The following is a 21,190-nucleotide window of genomic DNA, read 5'->3' as shown; positions in this document are numbered from 1 at the left end:
TTATTAAACTGAAATATGTATACATTAGGCTACAGTATTTTGTTTATGAAATAAAATGTATATATAAAATCCCGTAAACAATAAGTAGGGGCTAAGGTACGGGGCTTCAGAGGGGACATTTTTCTAATTATTTCCCCCATGTCCCCTCAGGGACTCCGTAGCACGTCATCATCAAGAACCATTTAGCTAGCAGATGCCTTAAGTCTCACACCTGCAGTCACTTAAATGTCATGCACACACTAAATTGTGACAAGTCCACAATATGTTCAGTGAGCCAAATGTTAAGTTGGAGAGACATTATGCAGTTTGGGAATTCAAGACAACTTAAGTCTCCTGAGAACATTCCAACTTTTTTATTGTTGTTGAAAAGCAATCCTAGCAATATAAAACAAAGTGATCACAAGTTAAAAACTCATTTTCAGATTCATTATGAAGTAAAACATAGGAATAAAGATACATTATTCCAGATAAAAACATTTAGTTCCATAAATACCTTTAATAATAAAAATATATATTAAATACCATGATGGCAAGAAACTGTTAACAGTTTTAGCATACTTGTGGTGTGAACATAGGTGTGCAATTTTAGCATGAATAAAAAGCTAACATGAAAGAAATTTCATGGTAGCATGAATGAAACAAAAAAAATCAATTAAAAGGCAAAACACTTTTACAAGACCGTGTTAAAGGAAAAACAGAATTATATACTTTATAGAAATATAGCTTTTGAAGTGCTTTGTTGTGTTTTAACTACAGGAAGCCTCAATAATGACTGTAGTAATACAACATGTTCTAAGAATATAAAAAAATCTCAATAAAGAAAGAAAATAAAGGAAACCCCAGAACTGGCCTACTTTTTACCCACTACCAATCAGAGCCAGTCCATGTGTGCTAAGGCTGAGGACAAATAGGTCCACTTCAGTTCTTTCTCCTGTCTCTAAACACAGGACATCACCGCCCTTCCTCAGCGTCACGCCGATGGAGCTGAGCAGCCTCTCTGCATGCTGGAACGCTTGTTCTTTCTGCAGAGGAGCAGGAAGAGACTGGATGGGGATAGGCAGGTTTTTCTCCATCAACATCATCTGAAATGAGTGGAAAGAGTTAGAATGTCACCCAGTTGAATTAAAACAAATTTTAGATTTGCGGGATTTTTTATTGTGCTGCTTAAAGTAGCTTTCATTTCGCAATTTTTAGTGATAGAAATGATTTTAGTGATAGAAATGACGAACCATGGCGCTGAAGGCTTCAAAGAATTCAGGCTGACCGTCCACCATAAGGCCCAGACTTTCATCAGGCAGCTCTACGGATATAAAAAAAAATAGAGAGGACAAAATTAGGTGGCTAAATAAATCAGTGCTGGAGGATCTCCTCTCACCTTCCAGGGCACTGACCAACAGATGAGCGGCGTTCAGGGGAGCAGCCGTGCTGCCTACGATATCCCGAACAGCCCATAGTAATTCACTTTGACCGTGTGACAGCTCCTCCAGCTCTATTCTGTCAGGTCGTTCACCAAAGCATAACTCCTCCAGCTGAAAGAAAGGAAAAACTCCATTCTTTATCGGTGCTCACTCCCCCATGAAAGAATTCTCACGTCACATCAACTCACCTCACACTGCAGATGTGACAGCATCGCTCTGTCCCTCAGAATGTCTTGAAGTTTACGAAACAAGACAAGTCGAGTTGATTGGGGGAGCTCAGCCAGAGGAGACAGATCTTCTAGCTCAGCTCCTGTCAGACAAGTATGAGGTCATAGTCCGAATTGAGGGAAAAAGTCTTCTTATATGTAACCGGGAGAGATGTAGCCTCAAACACACACAGATGTAGGATGGAAAACAACATTATGAGGCTATTTCTCAGTCATTGCGGCTGAACTAACAGCGTCTCTGCTGGTAACAGCCATGAAGTACACTCCATATCACTTTCATTCATTCATTCATTTTCTACCGCTTTTTCCTCATGAGGGTCGCGGGGGGTGCTGGAGCCTATCCCAGCTGTCTTTGGGCGAGAGGCGGGATACACCCTGGACTGGTCGCCAGCCAATCACAGGGCACATATAGACAAACAACCATTCACACTCACATTCATAATTATGGACAATTTGGAGTCGCTAATTAACCTAGCATGTTTTTGGAATGTGGGAGGAAACCGGAGTACCCGGAGAAAACCCACGCATGCACGGGGAGAACATGCAAACTCCACACACAGAGATGGCTGAGGGTGGAATTGAACCCTGGTGTCCTAGCTGTGAGGTCTGCTCGCTAACCACCAGACCACCATGCCGTCCTCCATATCACTTTGTCATTTTAAAAATCATTCAGAACTTGATGCTGTAGAAAAACCTGCAAACTTTTCTCTGACTTTCACATGCAGGTTTCACTTCACTTGGAATGCGCTGAAGAAAATGTATGAATGGAGGCCAACCGTTTTGCTGTAGTACTTCCTCTGGTGTATTCTCGCCAAGGCACCTGCCATCCACCACGTTCAGGGAGTCATGGGAGGACCACGGCCTGACCATGTCGGCCTCAAAGCCCCCTATCTTTCCGGGCTGGAGGCATATCTCTGAAAATAAATCAAAACACAAACATTGGCAGTGACTCTCCGCTGCACTTGTTTTATCATACGTGACTTGTTGACCTGCGTTTCTGACAAATGCTTAGCCTTACAGGCATTGTCAGAATGAAGAAGTGGGTTTTCTTCACCGCACAATCAAAGCACTCTCACCATAGTGTCCATCTTTTTTTATGTCCAGTTCCAGGATGCTGTACGCGATGACCGTATCAGAGGGGATCTCCAACATGACGTTACTGTCCGCCTCGATGCCATTGCTGTCCTTGACACAAACCTGAAGGAAATGACTTGTCACCAACATTGAAAGAGACGAGGAACCAATAGAGCTGTGAAACACACCTTAACGGACCCGAGTGCATCCATCAGCCCCACCTTGCCATTGAAGGCACACTTCTCCTTTTTGATATGCGTAACTGTACCAGCGGAGGTGGTGATGATTCTCTCTTTGACCACGGCCAAAACCACAGCTCGCTTCTCCAGCTGCTGCACCAACACGTGCTGCATGTCCACCAGCCTGGTGCAGGAAAAGAAATGTGCAGTAACAGGACACTACTACTACTGGACTACAAGTACTGCAGTGTGTTGTAGTATGTAGTCATGGATTATTTAGATACCTGTTGCTGGAGTCCTGTAACAACTTCTTCACATCCAGTTCCTCTTTCCTCAGCTGGTCAAAACATGCTAAGAGTTTGGAGGTGCCCCGACCCTCAAGCATGAAGCCGACGGAGCCTGCCTCCGCTTCTAGCGTGGACATGAGTTTATCTCCGTAAGTGCTCTTGTACGTGGCAAATTTGGTGTGGGACACATCTGGAACATAGTTTAGGTGTTAGAGGTGTTAGCGTTGGAGCAGAATACAATGCTCCCAATACTGTTGTGTGTATACACGGGAGGGGTCCTGATTTCTTACTTTTTTCTTACGTTTGTCACTCGTAAATGTTTCAGATCATCAAACAAATAAAAAAATGAGTCAATATCCAAACCTACATGGCCCTGTGTGGCCTGAAAGGTAAACCAGGGGTAACAACATCACAAAAAATGTCAACCAAAACAGTTGAAATAAGGGGAAAAAAATAAAACTATTAAGTTGCAATAATAAAGTCAAAATATTATGAGAATAAAGCCATACTGTAATATTGCAAGAAAAAATGTATAAGAAGAAAGCTGAAATAAACCTAATAATAGTGCACTTATGAGGCATTTAAGTGCACTGTGTATTTCTGAGTGTCCCCCTGCACTTACCTCTGTGTTTGCTAGATAAAATTCATTCATTCATTCATTTTCTACCGCTTATCCTCACGAGGGTCGCATGGGGTGCTGGAGCCTATTCTAGCTGTCTTCGGGCAAGAGGCGGGGTACACCCTGGACTGGTGGCCAGCCAATCACAAGGCACATATAGACAAACAACCATTCACACTCACATTCATACCTATGGACAATTTGGAGTGGCCAATTAACCTAGCATGTTTTTGGAATGTGGGAGGAAACCGGAGTACCCGGAGAAAACCCACGCATGCACGGGGAGAACATGCAAACTCCACAAAGACATGGCCGAGGGTGGAATTGAACTCGGGTCTCCTAGCTGTGAGGCCTGCGTGCTAACCACAGACAACCTGTTCTATATTAGGGTGAAATCAAGCTACATGAACTTCTTCCTTGACGTGCAGCTCACACTCTGAACTAAATCATTCATGCAGCCGACTGCTTTTCAGTTCACTTCCGAGATGTTTCAAAAGTTTCAAACCTACATACCGGCTTCAAGCACCTTGTCTCCCAGCAACAGATCATTCAGGCTGAAATCGGTTGGTTGATATTTGGTCCTCTGCCAGAACCAGAAGCGCTTGCGTTTGACCACCAGAGCCATCGGAACCAGCTTGTCAGAGTCATTGATACGAGACACGTGGATGAGGCTTCCCTCCGGGTCAACCTGACGGACAAACTTGGCAGTGGCCTTGGAAAACATGACTGGATCTTGGAGAGAGAGAGACAGAGAGAGAGAGAGAGAGAGAGAGAGAACAGAGAACACACACACAATATTACCAAACCACAAAACTTTTCTGTTTCATGTTCCCCAAATCTCCCTGAATGTAAAGTAGACCCTGTCCCAGTGTGTGGGAGGGGATTATGGACTTACTTAAGTGTCCTCAAGTAACCCAAGCTTAATGTTGCCCATCTGATTTTAATTAAAAATCCCCAAGAGCAGTATGTATATTTATTACAGTAAAAACAAAAAACTGCACACCATTCTAAGCAGGGAAGCCCAGGCTACTTCCATATGGTCTCTCCAATGTGTCCTAGGTCTTCCCTGAGGCCTCCTATACCGGTCGGATGTACCCTGAACAGCTCCCAGGGTCCAGGAAGCATCCTGGCCAGATGTAGGAGTCACTTAATCTGGCTCCTCTCTGGTTCTAGTCCTAGTTTCTCCTGGATAGTGCTTCTCACCTTATCTATGAACTCAATTTGTACCCACCATCTTGTTCTTTTGGTCACTATCCTAAGCTCGTGACCAAAGGTGGGGGTAGGAACGTAGAGCGACTCGTAAATTCACATTTTAAGGTTCTCCTAATAGTTTTTAAATGTCTACGGGTTGTGGGCCTTCTTATCTTTCTGAATTGCTCTTAAGTTACGAACCCTCGCGGACCCTCAGGTCTTCCGACCCCAGCGTGTTATGTATTCCCAGAGTTAAAACACGAACACACAGTGAGGCATCTTTCCAGTTTTATGGCCCCCGTTTGTGGAACAGCCTGCCGGAGGAACTGAGGGCCGTAGAGAACGTTGAGATTTTTAAAAATAGGCTCAAGACCCACTTATTTAATTTAGCTTTTAACTCTTGCTCTTAGTATACTCTTTTTTAACCTTTGAACTTGACTTTTATCTAATGGTTATTTTATACCCTAAGCCTTTTGTTTTGGATCTTAACCAAATGTTTTTACACATGCTTATTTTAGTTTTTATTAATGTTCTTATATATTTCACTTTTATGTTTTTTTATGTTTTATGTATATTTCTATATATACTTTCTATATTCTTATTTTATGTTTTTATATTTCTTATCCCATATATCCAGTGTTTCCTCAGTGGGGGCTCTCTGCGCTGGGGGCTGGGGTGTCTTCTCTCGGACAAACTCATATCACCCTCAAAGACTGTACCAAGAGTTCCTCATTGCCCGAAAATGGACCTTCAGGAAAGTAGGCATGATTTGAGCAAGATATTATTCTTCCTGAGCACTCTCAAAAATTGCTGGGCCTCCAGGTCAAGTCCCCCTCAATGTGGAATCCCAGGAAGCAGAAGTAAGCCACTCTCTCCACACAGCCCCCGCTTTTAGATAGGTGTTGTCTGGGACTACTCAATATGAAAATTGGATAAGGACAACTACATCTTAATCTAAATAGCAAGTGTGACATACGTACATGAAGATATTAATCCGCAGATGAGGTAGCATTATTAGGTACCAGAACAATCTGAGGATGTGAGTTGTATAATAAATTAACCCTCGCCCTAAACTAAATTAGTAATACAATCCTTATTCTTGGAATATTTTGAACACAATTTTATATTGGATGGCACCAAACAGTGTAGGTGTACTGTACCTAAAGATGGGACCAATTTGTCAATGGATGCGTTGTTTTGAACATTACTCATATCACCCTCAAGGACTGTACCAAGAGTTCCTCATTCCCCGAAAATGGACCTTCAGGAAAGTAGGCATGAAACAAACTGAGCAGCAGTAGTGAAAGACTTCCCCCTGAAAGGAAACCAAATACCATCCTCCTACTATACCTACTTCCCCTCCAAACATACTACTGTTTCATCATACACATCCAGGAGGATGCGTCACTTGGTCTTAATAATTAAAGAAGAGTTGTAGGGTGGAACTGTATCTGTACCGGTTTGGTTGCTTTAGTAGTGCAACATGTTCACAGCAAGCATGACTTTTATGCACAGTAAACAGTACTCGGCATCAAAGTCAGTGAACGATAATATTAGAATTAAAAACCTAGGATTTCATCTTAAAATACATTTTATGGGAGTGCATTGTAACAAAACTTTACGTGTCATGGGACTAACTGGTGACCAGGCTTGCCCCAAGCAATCTGGGATACAACACCATATACTGTACATACAGGACCAGTACTGCCGATACTGATATTTACTTTATTCAAGATCATTGAACTGATTTTGTTTTACCTTTTAATTTGTCCATCCTGCTTCTAAACACAATGAAAATATGTGTATCAACAATGTAACAACATATGAACAGTATAATCTGATGGAACAATATCAACAAATATTGCTTTTTATTACATACAAGACAAATAAAGTAAACAATAAGTGACTAAATTATTTGGCTATTTATCCTCCAAAGCCCTTCGTATATGTGTATATTCTACCACAGTAGTAGTATTAAGAATATAAATAACAAATCGCTCGTAATGGTGGATATTTATGAAAGTAAACATGGAAGACAACACAGTACGAATACTATTATACTGTTATTATTGTATAATGTATAATATATTATTATTGTACTAATGCTAATGCTAGCAATACTATTCGGATGGATCCGCCCACTGGGTGTCCATTGACATATGAGCTCCATGCTTCTCTATCCAGTGAATTGATTTGAAGAAGCCAAAGTTTCACGGAGACAACCAAATTCCTTCCATCCTTACACGCGCACACACACACAAACATAAACACGTGCCAGCGCGCGTGTCCGTTTCCCGGCAGCTCTCTAACTTTGCGGGTGCAGGGGGAGATCAACAGGCGCCAAAACCCATGACTCGGATTTTTAAATGACATTACATAAAACGTCCACCATGAACAAAACGCCACGTTATAATCACCACATTTTAAAAGCATACTTGTGTGTCAGTAAAAGGTTTTCGTCATTGACAAGCAGGTTATTAGCTTACTTACAAGAAGGTTGTTGCGTCGCTGTTAAAGTTCTCTTCAATGTCACCAAAGTATGCAAGAAGTTGTCCTGCGACTTTTTCAAATGATATATGATGGAAGAGTGATTCGGTAAACGGTGTTAGCAAGGGGAGTGGGACACAGTCAACTGAGATACTTCACTCTTTTCCACCCAAGGAGACCCAACTCTCTGCCTCCTCCCCACTGTGGCCAACCCCTCAGTAAGAAACGTAGCTATTGGCTGTCCTAGACGGCTCTAACAGTCGTTGGCTAACTTCACGGTATGCATATTAAGGATTTGCTAGATGTGCTAGGAAAAGAGGGTGGGGCCCGTTATCAAGTGTAGAACTGAAAATTGTGGCTCTGTATGTGCAAGAGCCGAAAATATTTAATCAGAATCAACTTGTGAAATAGAATAGAAAATCGTATACATATGAAAAGCTTAAATATATATAGGTGACAGTGACACTGACATCCATTCAATATGGCACACACAATCCATTCAAGTTTTCAATATGGCTCACATACAATCCACTCAAGTTACCTCATAGCATGAATGCTATTTTGGCCATTATTGAGTTTATGGGTGATATTATTCTTCCTGAGCACTCTCAAAAATTGCAGTCTCTGCTGGGCCTCCAGGTCAAGTCCCCCTCAATGTGGAATCCCAGGAAGCAGAAGTAAGCCACTCTCTCCACACAGCCCCCGCTTTTAGATAGGTGTTGTCTGGGACTACTCAATATGAAAATTGGATAAGGACAACTACATCTTAATCTAAATAGCAAGTGTGACATACATGAAGATATGAATCCGCAGATGAGGTAGCATTATTAGGTACCAGAACAATCTGAGGATGTGAGTTGTATAATAAATTAACCCTCGCCCTAAACTAAATTAGTAATACAATCCTTATTCTTGGAATATTTTGAACGCAATTTTATATTGGATGGCACCAAACAGTGTAGGTGTACTGTACCTAAAGATGGGACCAATTTGTCAATGGATGCGTTGTTTTGAACATTACAAACAACGACAATTTACAACACGTTTTATGCATAAATGTCCACAAATTAGCAAAGCAAAATATATATTGATCCTTTTATACACACACAAAACAGTGAAACTTTTAGCTGTACATCCAATGTGTCATTTATTAGCTTTTTTAAAAAAGTATTATTGCCATTTTTACCTGGATTTACGATGCATCCACCGTGCCATATACAGTCACTCTTTTATAAGAACGTTTAATCTGTTCTTCTGTGGATCCTGGAGTCATGATGCTGATGGAACAGCTAAAATCTTCTTTTTTTTCCCCTCAACAGTTCTGTCAAGAACGGTAAATAACTGCTACAGCAGTTGAATGGGCACAGCACTGCAATAAAAGGCACTTTTATAGTATATTGTATTACATAGCAAATCTTTAGTCTTCACTAAAAGTGTAAAAATAACAGCTGCAATGATGAGACAAATGTACATGATAAAGATAAAGCCAATCTGCTGGGTCCTACAAGAGCACAGAGGAAGTCCGTGTTTTAGTTCGGGTTACCGCGACACTCATCGGGGACTTCAGTTTTCTACTTCCCTCTCTATGACACGCCGGAGGAAAGCGGAGTGAAAGATGAATGCAGCGGTCACCACAATACGGGGAAGTCGACTTTAGTGAAGCCAGGGTCGCGCCGTAACTCCCAGTATGTATTGTTGCTCACCCATGTGTCGCCCTCTGATTTTCTGTCAAAACAATACCAATAAATGTCAATATTTTCATGCAGTAAGTGACAAGTTCATTTGAATGTTTGTTTGTTTTTTTCCCATCAAACCAAACATGACTGCTGTGAACACATCCTTAGCAAACAAGAGGCTATTGAGTGGCTAAGAAATGTGAAATCTGATATTTTGATTTTGAAAACATGATTTAGCCTACTAAAAGAATTATTTTGTCTCGGTGTTTGTGATAAAAAAAAATTCTATTAAAAGGGTTTTCAAAAACATGGGCTGTCTCATATTCAGGGATGTCTTTCAGTTAAATGGGCCCAATACAGTTTTTTTTTTTAGGACAGGGGTGTCCAAACTTTTTCCACAGAGGGCCGCATGTGGAAAAATTGAAGCATGTCACTTTGATACACACTAAAAACTCTAATTCGATATGGTATGAAATACGGTATGCTAAGCCACCTGAATAAAACATCCGCATCTTATCTGTGTTATAGTTCACAAAGATAATTTGTGTAATATTTAAATATAGCTAACCAATAATGAATCTATTTCATTTTTATAATAAAATGGTGACAAGTAATTTTTTTTTTAACGCAGCAAAAAATGTCCCTGAGGCCGCACTGGCGGTCATATTAAAGCCTTCTACTTCCCTGTCTTAAAGGGGCTGTTTCAAGAGGAGACTGCCTTAGCAGACATTATCACTTGAGACACAGCGGCCTACGTAGATGCTATCTCATGGTCATGTGGGGAAAAAAGACACACATGCACACGTCTGATTGCGCATCCAAACACACACAAGTACAAAGTCAGCATACTTGAAGAAGCGCGGCTGGTGGGTCATGTTGTTTTCCTCCAGCACTTTCCTCCTCTCTCTCTGGAGCTGCTCTATCCTCAGCTTCTGCTCCTCGGCCCCTTGCACATTTCCCTCCTCCAGTAGCCTGAACAAAGAGGCCAAAGAAAGTCAAACTAAGTTAAAGAAACACTATTGCCACCATAATCAAGCTGGTAGAAAGTGTCAACCTCTGGTCCAGCCTGAAGCGTGTATCTGTAGGGGGCAGCAGGGGTCTTAAGTTGGGATCCAGCTCATTTAACTCCACAGCAAATTGAGTGAAGCCGTAGTACTGATCCTGGTCCACTGGCATGGGATCTACACAAACACATCAGCTTGGGTGAGGTCAAGATATATAAGCCACAAGTTTTTAATAAATAGTCAGAGTCAAACACTTACTTGCTCTCCAGACGCATGTGGCAGAAGGTGGATCTCCTTGAAAAATGGACTCGTGCCATTTTCCAAAAATGGAATGCACAACTTTTCCTTTTGAATCAGTCACCACACCCTCTATCTCATTCACGGTAGAACTCCATGATTTGGCCTGAAAAGACAATAAGGACAATAAATTGAATAATAGAAAAAGCTAATAACCATGTAGTCATTAAAGGCCTCATTTCAAGCTGCGGGTAAAACTTTTTATTCCACACTTTGTCCAGCAGATGGCGCCGTGCGCCATAATGTGTTGCAGCATGCTTGTCTGACAACACAACCAAGAGCCCCAATGGGTGATGATTTAAGATGACAGATTAGACAGTGAATGAATATGAACTCTGCATCATCTGACCTTGACAAATGTGACTTTACACTCGCATGTGCTATTGTTGAGATTTTTAATGGTCATCTCTCCATAGTGTTCAATCCAACGCTGACCACTGATGATGTTATGGATGCAGGACGTCACTTTGTTCCATTCATAATGGTCCCCGTACCTATCAAGCACAGGTCAAACATGTGAATGTAGTTAAAATTGACTAGAATTTCTGTATGCACTGGATAGCATCATGGTAAGTTTACATATGTAGAGTCCATAACACAAAAAGCAAAGGATGAAATGACCTACGCAGGCAGTGTGACATGGGTCGTTCCCATTGGAACTATCTCCATAGATTTGCCCCAGAATTTATTTTTCCACCGAACATCTAAAAAGGAAGGGAACGATGACAATGAAAAGCTGAACCAAGACAAGTGCACAGAAGAAGTCAGGATACATAGAATCAATGATTAGTTTATGTGTTGCAATACAATCCACGTCCAACCAGAGGTTCTTCATGCCTACCTTGCCAAAAGGTAAAGTTCTTGGAATCCGCATGACATATTGACACAGGTGGGTGGTGGCTCACCTGGAAAATGATGTCACAAAAAAGAAACAAGCCACCATAATCAATAAATTAATTAACCACACGATAAATAAAAATGCACGTGATAATTTTGCCAGCTTTGAGATTTTATGTATTTATTTACTTACTATATACATACATATACACACATATATATACATATGTATACATAGATATATTAACACATATATATATCTTACATTTTATTTATTTATTTATAAATACTCTTGACAAATTAAAGTTTATTGCTTTTGATACTTTATGATCTACTCATATTATGCCATTATCGTTACATTAATGTGAAAAAACTGTCTCATAATAATGTTGACAATAATAGTTTATCAGCAATCACGTGTAGGACGATTATCGTCCAGGAAAATGTGTTATTGTGGCAGGCCTAGTAGTACTTAACAAGCCTGATAGTGCCTCACAATACCGAAAGAGGGCGCTGTTTCTCCTGTTTATAGTGTTACAGCTCACTATAACCAAATTAATGTAGCGTCATTGAGTGAATGACAAAGTGATACCATTGAGTATGTCACCTGTATCAAACATACCTGTTCAGCTATAAACCTGAAGCCCTTATCAGGTCTGTCACACTCAAAAGTCTCTCCCAAGACTGGATTGAAGGGTTTGCTCCCAGCTCGATAATAGGAGGATGTGTATGCAGTTATTGCAAATGTCGCAATGTACACCTACATATGAAGAGAAACATTGCAGATGAATAAACAACATGATAACAATTTCACATGTCGTCATATGCAACCTCTATACTCACCATGCGCTGGTAAGGGCTGTGGGTCTTGTTGGCCATGTGAAGCAGATCACTATACTCTAGCTCTTCACACAGCCTCTGCAGGGTGTTAAGTGGCTCGTTGAGCTGGACCGGCACAGCCACCTTGGACAAGTCCTTACCGATGTTGTTCTTCAGAATGTTCCACAAGCTCACGCTGCAAGCCGGACTGGGACAGGGCAGCATGGAGCGGCGGCGAACCACAGACCCTACACTGCTCACTACAAGACAATGATAACATGTGTGAGGAATTACATCATAGCTGAGTTTTCTTTTAAATGTATCTTCTGCAATGATGCCACTCACACGTGTCTCAGGTGGTAACACGGTAGTGTTAGTCATGTGCACAATACTCACAATATTATTTCAATATCCACTCTCAGTGGATTAGTCATACTATTGGAGAGTTCTACATGCATGTTTTATGTACCCGAGTTGTGTCTCTCACTGAGCCCCTCGTTGCTACATGTATCCATGGAGATGCTGTCGCTGACATCACTGATGTAGGAGTCATCTTCTGATGCCTGAAGATAAGCCAAGCAATGATGAAATGTCAACATGCAACCAGAATGAACAAATACACACCAATTATTCCTAAATTGCATATTTTATGCAACGCCCCTCAAACTGGCTGAATGACATTGTGACAACCATTGCTTGTAAATGGCTGATAAGAAAGCTACAGCACTTTGTTCCTTCATTTTTGCACATTTGTAGTTTGATTCTGATGTTGTTGATTCTGATTTCATGAGTTATGCATATGGTTCTGGGCTGTGATTCAAGGATTGGGCAATAAGGGGCAGTGGCGTATGCCTGCTAGTTCAAGCAAGCTCAAGGGAGAGGGGTCATCCTGCCTTGCCTTCCTTCCTCTGACATTATATTTTATACGCTTATCGAAGAGTTCTTGTGTTAATTTTGTTGCATGTCTCAATGGCAATACATCTTTTGCACATGAACAAATGTTTCTTCCGGTCTAAGAAAAATAATGAGTGTAAACTGTAGGCTAATACTGTCATGCTTTCATATTGCATTGAACAGGAAGTCACTGCGTATACGCTGACTTCAGTAGGCACTTTTCATAGTAGTAGTAACACCATGGACCAGGACTTGGCAAGTTGTTTGACAAAGACACGTTGGGCTATAAGCAGGACTAAGATAAGTAGGTTCCACTTTAACAGAACAGTGCCTTTGATTTTAAAGGCTTGTGTAGGCATTCGTGTCTGACCTCATTCTCAGAAGAGGAAGAGGAAAGCAGGTACTCCTGGGCATCAAAGAACTCTGATTCAGGAATGGATGCTCTGCTCTCATTTGACGCCTGGTGGACCAGAGAATGGGAGTCTTCTGAACACTCCTATTGGAAGATAAAAGCAGGTTGGGAGAATTAGAAGAGGGTTTTTCTGTGGCATTTATTATGTAATCACAAAGGTGAATGTGCTCAGAGCACACTGAGCCATAGGCAGTTTTTAAGGTCGTCACCGGCATTGGTGGCAGAGCTTGCATTTCAATGGTCTGCTTCAGTCTGTCTCTTTCTGCTGACAGGGAGCTATATGCGGATTTCAGCGTGGCATGGACTGTCCCAACAGAAATGTAGCACAGTATTAATGGAAACACCACGAGGAGCCAGTGAAAAAAGCTGTCTCATAAGCAGACTCACTGTTGTTGGCGAGCCTGCAGAAGGTCTCTTGCATCCGTGAAACCTCCACAGGAGAGTCTGGAGATTCTGGACAGACCTCTTGGCTGTTGGCCTCCATGTATGGGAGATTGGGATTGGAGGCACTGGGAACATTTGTGGATGTGGTCTGCAGGGAAAATAAGAATATATACCATTATATAGATGTGTCATTATGAACTTCAAAAATACACTGTACATCACCTGTGTTGCTGCTTTGCAATCTTTGCTTCCGTTCTTGGATCGCCATTTCCTTGTCCTCTTCTCTTTCTTTGGGTTATCAGAAGTAGAGGTCTGCGATAGCACAAGAAATCAATACTTATCAAGGTACAATTTATGTCAGACCAATGCTATGCCAGCTTGATAAAAAAAGACAGCAAGGCAGAGAAAGTGCTTACATGTAGTGCACTGATGGCCGGGGCTGAGTAGGTGCGGTGCATGACTTCCATATTCCTCAGAAGCAAGTTGAGCTCCAGTAGGTATGATTCACACTCCTCCAAATCTGGTACAACACATTATATTCTCAATATTTCCTATACTGTTATGACTGCATGTAGGTTAAGTCATTCCCTTCAATTATGGTTTAGAAACCTGAGAACAACAAACCTTTGCCGCACTTGTTCATGTCATCTGAGGAGTGGAGCCAAGAGTTAACCTTGGCTTGATGTATCGACCCCTGCTTGGTGAGAGAAGCCCTCTGAGAGATAGAAGAAATGGTGTTGACCCCTTTTGCACTCCTTCAGCATTCAATAGCACTTAGGTGACTTACTGTCCTGAAGGAGTCATTATGGGGTGGTGAGGAAAAGGTGTGGGGGTGGTAGTGGTGGGATTGGGAAAAAGAGGAGATCTCGTTCTGCCGAAACACACGGTGATTACGCAGCTTTGACACCCATTCCTCAAACAGCTCGGGGGACTTCACCTGGGTAGCAGCAACGTTGTGTGTCAAATACAACATTTTAAGTGTCCCGCTCAATCGGTGTGGTGTTCTATGACCACCTTGAGGTGATAGATGTTGTCCTCTGTGTCCAGGTCAATGCACATGGCTGACTTCTTGATTGCCATGACAGAGAGGCCAACGTCAATGCAGCCGTGAAGCTTTCCCTTCCTTAACTGTCAAACAAACATCGTGTTAGCATGCGACAACAACAGAGTGGCCCTCTTGAGGTGTGATACTTACATCCGTGCTATGCTTTGCATACTTCAGGATGCCTTTGTCCAACACAAAATATCTCTACATGGTGAAACACAAAGGTTATGTCAATATTTCTTGATAAAATGGAATCTGTAGAATGGGGTTGAATGACATGTAGAGATCACGCAGTTTTACATCAATGAAAAAACTTTCCCTTTGACACGATGCACACTTCTTCACATGAAGAGGCCCTAAGCCTAACCCTAACAACACTGGATCCCAGTCAGTTTCCTTTAGTTAAATACAATGGAACATATTTTTTGTCATTAATCCGGTCCAAAAGGTCAGACAAAACACAAACATACAAAACCTACAAACAAATTATTTCAGGGGAAATATGAATAGGATGGAATCTGTCTGTAGTGCCCCAAAACAGCCACAATCCATTTTCACCATCTCTGAGTCAGTGGATGCTTTGTTTGCGTACAAAATCTGAGACATATTTTTTCAAATATCATTTTCATCAGTGTGTATAAAACCCAATGTTCCACTGTACTCCTTTAATATCAAGTTGTGTACTTTAGTTAAACTGCATTCTTCTCCTCTTGGCCAACGTTCTCGGCTTCTGTAGCCTCCTCCCGACCACACCTACTGTGTTGTAACCGATCAAAGGTCGAAGGTCGGCTCCGGCCACCACTCCCAACATCGCCCAAAGCTACGAAGAGACACGCCCCCCTTAATCGGTTTCATGCTGATGATTATGAACATACAGTAGTAGTAAGGAGGATATATTAGCATGAATGCATGGTCTGTTTTCAGCAACTTTAATTTAGACACTCAATATTATTCATATTATAATTATCACCATTGTTTCTTCCCTGAATGACAGTCATCATATGGGTAATAACAACCATACAGAAGGATGCTTTTACTGTAGTTATTGCTGCATCTGTTGGTATCTCTCGCCCTCTCGTCTCTTTCCTTCCCCAGGTTCTCCAACTGGGTTCCACAACCAGTCCCACAACTACACACCTACTATTTATTTTGTCTTTGTCACTCACTCTCTAACCATGTTGTATTTTGTGGTTTTAAAGACAAGTGTGCAATGCAACTGGAATAGACGCACCTGTTGTAAAACAAAACGGTTCTGGTAAACAATCATTCAGCTCACTCATACTGCATGACTAAACTGCTGAACCAGACTGGTTACAAAAAAAGAGATAGCACTTGGTGCACAAGCTTTTTGTGGTAGCCACCACCTTGTCTGAAAGTTCAGCCCTTAGTTATACCTTTTGTATCCTAGCAACATAAAAGACTTGGAGAGGTGCAATGAGGAGCTCACTTTGTGCCATCCTTTCATGGGCCACTTCCGCTTCTTGAGGAGGAAACCCTCCTGCAGCTCAGGTGGCTGCATGACGGCCAGAGCTCCTCTGAGCCCCTCCACAATTTCCCAACTGTCCTGTATCGAGGAAAAATTAGTGTGCACGTCAGACAACTACCACCTAAGTGGCAAACTACAAGCACGTGTTTATCACCAAAGGGAAAACAAACCTTACTATCCTGCTTTGAAGAGCCGCTGCTATCACTGTGAGTCGGTGATGGTGATGTCATCTTCACGCTGACATTTGGTGGTCACGCCGACACAGTCAGTGCTGCTGAGAAAGGTTAACAGGAAGTGATGTCAGAGCAACACAAAGATGACACTGGTTTTATGACAATGCGTGCATGATGAGCATGTTCACACACACAATGTCTGCCAAGAGTCACCAGCATTTCTGCCAAGTGTCTTTGAATAATTGTAGAAAAGCAGAACATCACTAATAGGCGTGTTCACACTAATGATTTCCAATTCATTTATTTCTAATCCAACTGTGAAAAAATATATTTGTGTGTGTTTTTAAGGATCTGCCACACACTGTAGTGGATTTGTCACTGACAAATACTCCCCCATCCTCCACCGGCGTCAGCTTAGAGACACAGGCAAGTGAAAGCATGACGTTCTTGTTGGGGGATAATGACTTGTTTCTGCTTTACTCGTGTTTATACGGTCGGAAGAGATGAGCGGTGGAACATCAGCTTCTGGCTGTGATGTAACAGACATTCCTCTCCTTGGCCACACAGGCCCCAACCTGGCTGTGTTTGTTCATGCTTTTGTTACAGCATCGTGATCGTCTCCTAACCACGCCCCGGGAGTGTTTGGCCAACACTGTGAAGTGAAAGTGACAACAAAGTATACATCCCAGTATACATCGCAATTATGCAAGGTGACACCAGGGAGCATTTTGAGTTTTGCATACATGCAAGATTGTGTATTGTTCGATCAAAAGGTGTAGCAAAATCCACCTTCTGCAAACAAGGCAACAGTTTAAATGAGTGTGTGTCTATTTTGCGGTACCTCGAGGCCTCCCTATAGCTAGTGCCATGCCCGGAGGGTGAGTCACCAAGAGGAAAGAATGTGCCTCATTATACCCAAACAAGCTCGGCTAAAAGCAGACTGAGTCTGCCGTGGAGATCAACCATGAAACACAGACGACATAGAAACAATACACTTGAGCAGCTTGAATAAGATTAACAAAGTTTTCATGTTACAGCATGGTTGACTGGCATCACCAGTGGTCAGTAAAAGCAGCAGATTACATAACACGCTGCACCCTTTTTTTTTACCCGCTCCTTCACATAACTCAGCAGCAACCTTGAAAAGCTGTCCCCTACACAGGGTCACACAATTTATGTCAAGTGTTTAATAGTGCCTCACTTTTGCATGCTTCAAAGCTTGTACATAAGCTACCTTTCTTACCTTCACAAAGTGATTCCTGTAGTATTAGTACTAATACACACCCAAGCTACTGTTAAGTACATTGGGCTTTCCAGACTTGTGTAATGAGTGTCAATCATTAATGGCACAACAGTGTGTAAAGGATCTGTTAAACATGCAAAGAGGTCATTTCAGTGCTAAAGTCACAAGACCCAAGTTGAAGGTCAAGGTGAAGCATGAAAATGTGACTTTGGCTGCAAAAGATCACGTTTGTCAGCATTTTTTTCAGTCGTGCAAGGTTTCAAGAGTAGTTACATGCATGTACCTTGTGCTAAGTAATATATGTTGCAATGTATTGTAAGTTGTAATATTAACTCTTGTGTTGTAGTACTGGATATCTTGTAACTCTAAGCATTTTAGTTCAATGTGGCCCCTTCATAGATAAGACAGAATATGCATTTGTTAACAAAAATGCTGCATATAGTACATCTACAACACAGTGCAGCCATCATGCAATGTAACTAGTGTTGCAGCACTAAATGCAGATGAACACAGCCTCAAGAGACAACAAACTTTCTCTGTCACACTTGAAATGCACTTAAAAGGTTGCTACTTTTAGACAGGACTATAGTTTTTAAGTCATGTTTGACCTCAGGACTGCTACAGGGAACACATAGATTTTCAAATTTGACCAAAGACAGGATGAGTTATGGCCTGAGGGATTGGTGGACTGGAGTTTCCAGTCATGTCAAGAAAGATGCTGTTTCACTGCCAATCTATCTATCTGCAATGCAATCTTTCTGTTTGCATTCATTCAGCTGCATAACTGTCCCAAACTCGACAGGCCACATAGCTGTACAGCCTGCATTATTACTGTCAATATGGACTGCAAATAGACCATCTGTGACTTGCCCTACGATAAATCTCCAGAATCTTCCGGCAAAGCTTCTTTGCGGAATTATCCAGTGAAAACTGTGCATCATCCCATGTTTATCAATCTGAGAGCGAGTCGCCTTAAATAGACTGACATTTTTATCAAGCACCAAAATTCTGCAACAAACTATAGCATCTGTTGTGGGGGAAACATACGGTCGCCGCAGCACTTGGCACCTCTTATCTGACCTCTGACATCACGTCCACTGAGGTTAGCGTTGAGCTGGCATATTTTTAACAACCTCAGTATAAAGACTGAGTAGCCCCACTAATGTACAAGATAACATTCTATCCCATTCCAGAAATGCTTGACATTACTCATCAGCAGCATGTTGCTATGGGTACAAAACAAAAAAGACTATGTTAGCTTCACAAAAGGAAAGCAGGGGGGCACCGTACTGCAACAATATAAAAAAACATAAGGAATGAGAGGCAACGCGGCCTTCTGGCATATTAGTCGCGGCGGTGTGCTGCATATTTACCAACTTTTAAGTGGGTGTTGTGTTAAGGAGTGTGACACAGTGACTAATCAGTATCAGTCAGTCTGAATGGTGACACCCAGAAATGGGGAATGAGGAATAAACACTTTGTTCACACACTTCCCATACCGTATGTCATCACCTTGTTACTCTGATCTCGCCTACAAAACAAGTCATGACTTTCCCCACATCTTATTTTAGCATCACAAACAAATCTCCTTGTCTATCCAGGTCCCAGGAAACACATTTTATTATTTATTTCATCACAGTTTGAAGCTAGCCTTGCCTTTACTGTAACACATCTGAATCACTGAAAGGTCGTCATTCAACAACATTCAGTGGGAGGCCCTCCTGCAACACCGCAGATAATAGAATAATAGGTAAGTAAATCACCGAAACACCAACATTTTTAAATGCTCAAATAATAGTACAGCTGCAAAAGGCAGTCATTTAAAGGAAAAACTATTTTCAATCCATAACAACAGTGACATTCTAGAAAGGCGCCAGCGCCGGCTACCTACATCGCTAATAAAGGAAGGTGAATGGATACAAACTCCACAGGTGTTCAGTTTAAACAGCTCCTGGAAACTGACTGCCAACGCAGCAATTCCCACACTAATAAAAAGAAGTCCGTCATCCCAACGTGGCCATTGAAGCGGCACTCACTAGACAAAGATAACAATTTCATTCCACATTCGATTGACCGTGCTTTTCAGGCACTACTTGGCCACCAAATGTCACGACGAAGTCCATTAGCCATTCTATCGAAAGCGGCGTTTTACTACCTCTACAAAAGACATATGGCAGCGCTGCCACTCAAATCAACGAGATAAACATTTATCCATAGATTTTTACCTGAGTTATCAGTCAAAGACGTCTGATTCCGCAGTGAAAACAACCCAATCTCATCTTGACAGAGGTACCTGCCCGAGAAGTCCTCTTCCTCGCTTCATTGCCCGAAAACTGAGGAGAGGGAGGGGTTTGCTTGGAAGGCAGGTTGAGTGACTCTCCCGTTAGCCAATCACAAATGGGGGTTACGAAAAGTTGGGCGTGGAGTCCACGGTGGCCTCATACGTTTGAAAGGAAAGCTTGTTTGAGTGACGTGGACAGGAATACGATTGGGTGCTTGTAAGGAAGGTGAGAGTTTAGTGTCACGCAGGCTGTTTGAAGTAAATGTGTCCATACTACAAATACGGATTTTACAGATACCGATTGAAAATAAACTATCTGTATCAGCACATATATTTGTGAACAATTTAATTTTGTGGCTCCAAGGCCCTCCTGTGTCCAATGACTTATTCACTATGTTTCTCATGCAACATTATAAATACAAATACTTTTGAACAACAAAACCAAAAACACAGATATTTGTGAAAATGAACATAGAAGAGCACTAAGAGCACAGTGGTGAGGTTTTGTCTCTCTGTTGAACTAGCTACTCAAATAAAGACTGACATAGAAATGCTGTGTCATGTCAGTGTACAGAATGAAAAGGGTGATTTTCCTTGGAATGCCTCCCTCCCTTAGGTTTTGTTTATCCAACAAAACAAATTTCCCTCTTTGCATGGCCGGAAAGGCTGCTCTTTTCTGTTTGGGCTCATTTCCATGGCAACAGAGAGACTGGAGAATTACCATAGAAAGAAAGAGAAGGGAGAGCCAGAGTCAGGTGTTTGCAGAAACCTGTGGAGATAACAAAGGTAAGAGTAAGATTGTATACATTATCACCTCATTAGTACCTCATGCTGTGGTTGATGAATGATGGGACTGTAAATGTAATGAGAACATTTTCATGACAAATCCTGCACATTTCCTTGTGCCAACTTAAACAAAGCAACACACCCTGGTGTGCTTTGAACCACACCTGTCACACAGTCACACACCATCTCTTTAACTTACAGTGCAATTGGAAAAACTAAAAAAAACGAGGTAGAGTGGGTCATGAATAAAATAACATAGTGAAAGCTGATTCCAGAGTGGCTATTTACAGCCCCTATATCACCTTTCTGTTTCACACACGGTCCAGACTTCCATATTGTTCACGTCTGTGCACGTACAGGAAATGCGAACC

General features: G+C 41.8%; 1 protein-coding gene and 1 pseudogene across 3 annotated transcripts; both read right to left on the bottom strand.

The window, feature by feature from the left end:
- Positions 1-363: 363 nt before the first annotated feature.
- Positions 364-7,967, bottom strand: LOC131102245 (gasdermin-E-like). Of its 2 annotated transcripts, none has more exons than XM_058047794.2 (10): positions 7,486-7,967; positions 4,318-4,536; positions 3,183-3,375; positions 2,908-3,082; positions 2,722-2,842; positions 2,422-2,559; positions 1,607-1,728; positions 1,376-1,529; positions 1,230-1,300; positions 364-1,082 (listed from the first exon to the last, which is right to left on the bottom strand). In XM_058047794.2, exons 2-10 carry the CDS (start codon positions 4,526-4,528, stop codon positions 858-860), a joined length of 1,410 nt encoding a protein of 469 aa, XP_057903777.2. In that variant the 5' UTR covers positions 4,529-4,536; positions 7,486-7,967; the 3' UTR covers positions 364-857. The 2 variants fall into 2 exon arrangements, with proteins under 2 accessions (XP_057903777.2, XP_078648131.1); XM_078792005.1 differs by having other exon boundaries at positions 934-1,082; positions 1,392-1,529.
- Positions 7,968-8,603: 636 nt separating this feature from the next.
- Positions 8,604-20,102, bottom strand: LOC131102227 (oxysterol-binding protein-related protein 3-like; annotated as a pseudogene). The gene is made up of 21 exons (XR_013627686.1): positions 19,978-20,102; positions 16,507-16,610; positions 16,298-16,414; positions 15,001-15,054; positions 14,820-14,933; positions 14,593-14,742; positions 14,430-14,520; positions 14,222-14,325; positions 14,028-14,117; positions 13,809-13,953; positions 13,380-13,725; positions 12,585-12,678; positions 12,140-12,375; positions 11,919-12,056; positions 11,301-11,364; positions 11,085-11,163; positions 10,809-10,953; positions 10,421-10,565; positions 10,213-10,339; positions 10,008-10,130; positions 8,604-9,207 (listed from the first exon to the last, which is right to left on the bottom strand). The product of XR_013627686.1 is annotated as an oxysterol-binding protein-related protein 3-like (transcript).
- Between the last annotated feature and the right edge of the window lie 1,088 nt (positions 20,103-21,190).

Source organism: Doryrhamphus excisus, linkage group LG7 (assembly GCF_037039965.1).
Source record: "Doryrhamphus excisus strain RoL-2023G ecotype Guam linkage group LG7, RoL_Dexc_Guam_v1.1, whole genome shotgun sequence".
NCBI lineage: Eukaryota > Metazoa > Chordata > Actinopteri > Syngnathiformes > Syngnathidae > Doryrhamphus > Doryrhamphus excisus.
This window is presented reverse-complemented; position numbering and strand designations above follow the sequence as displayed.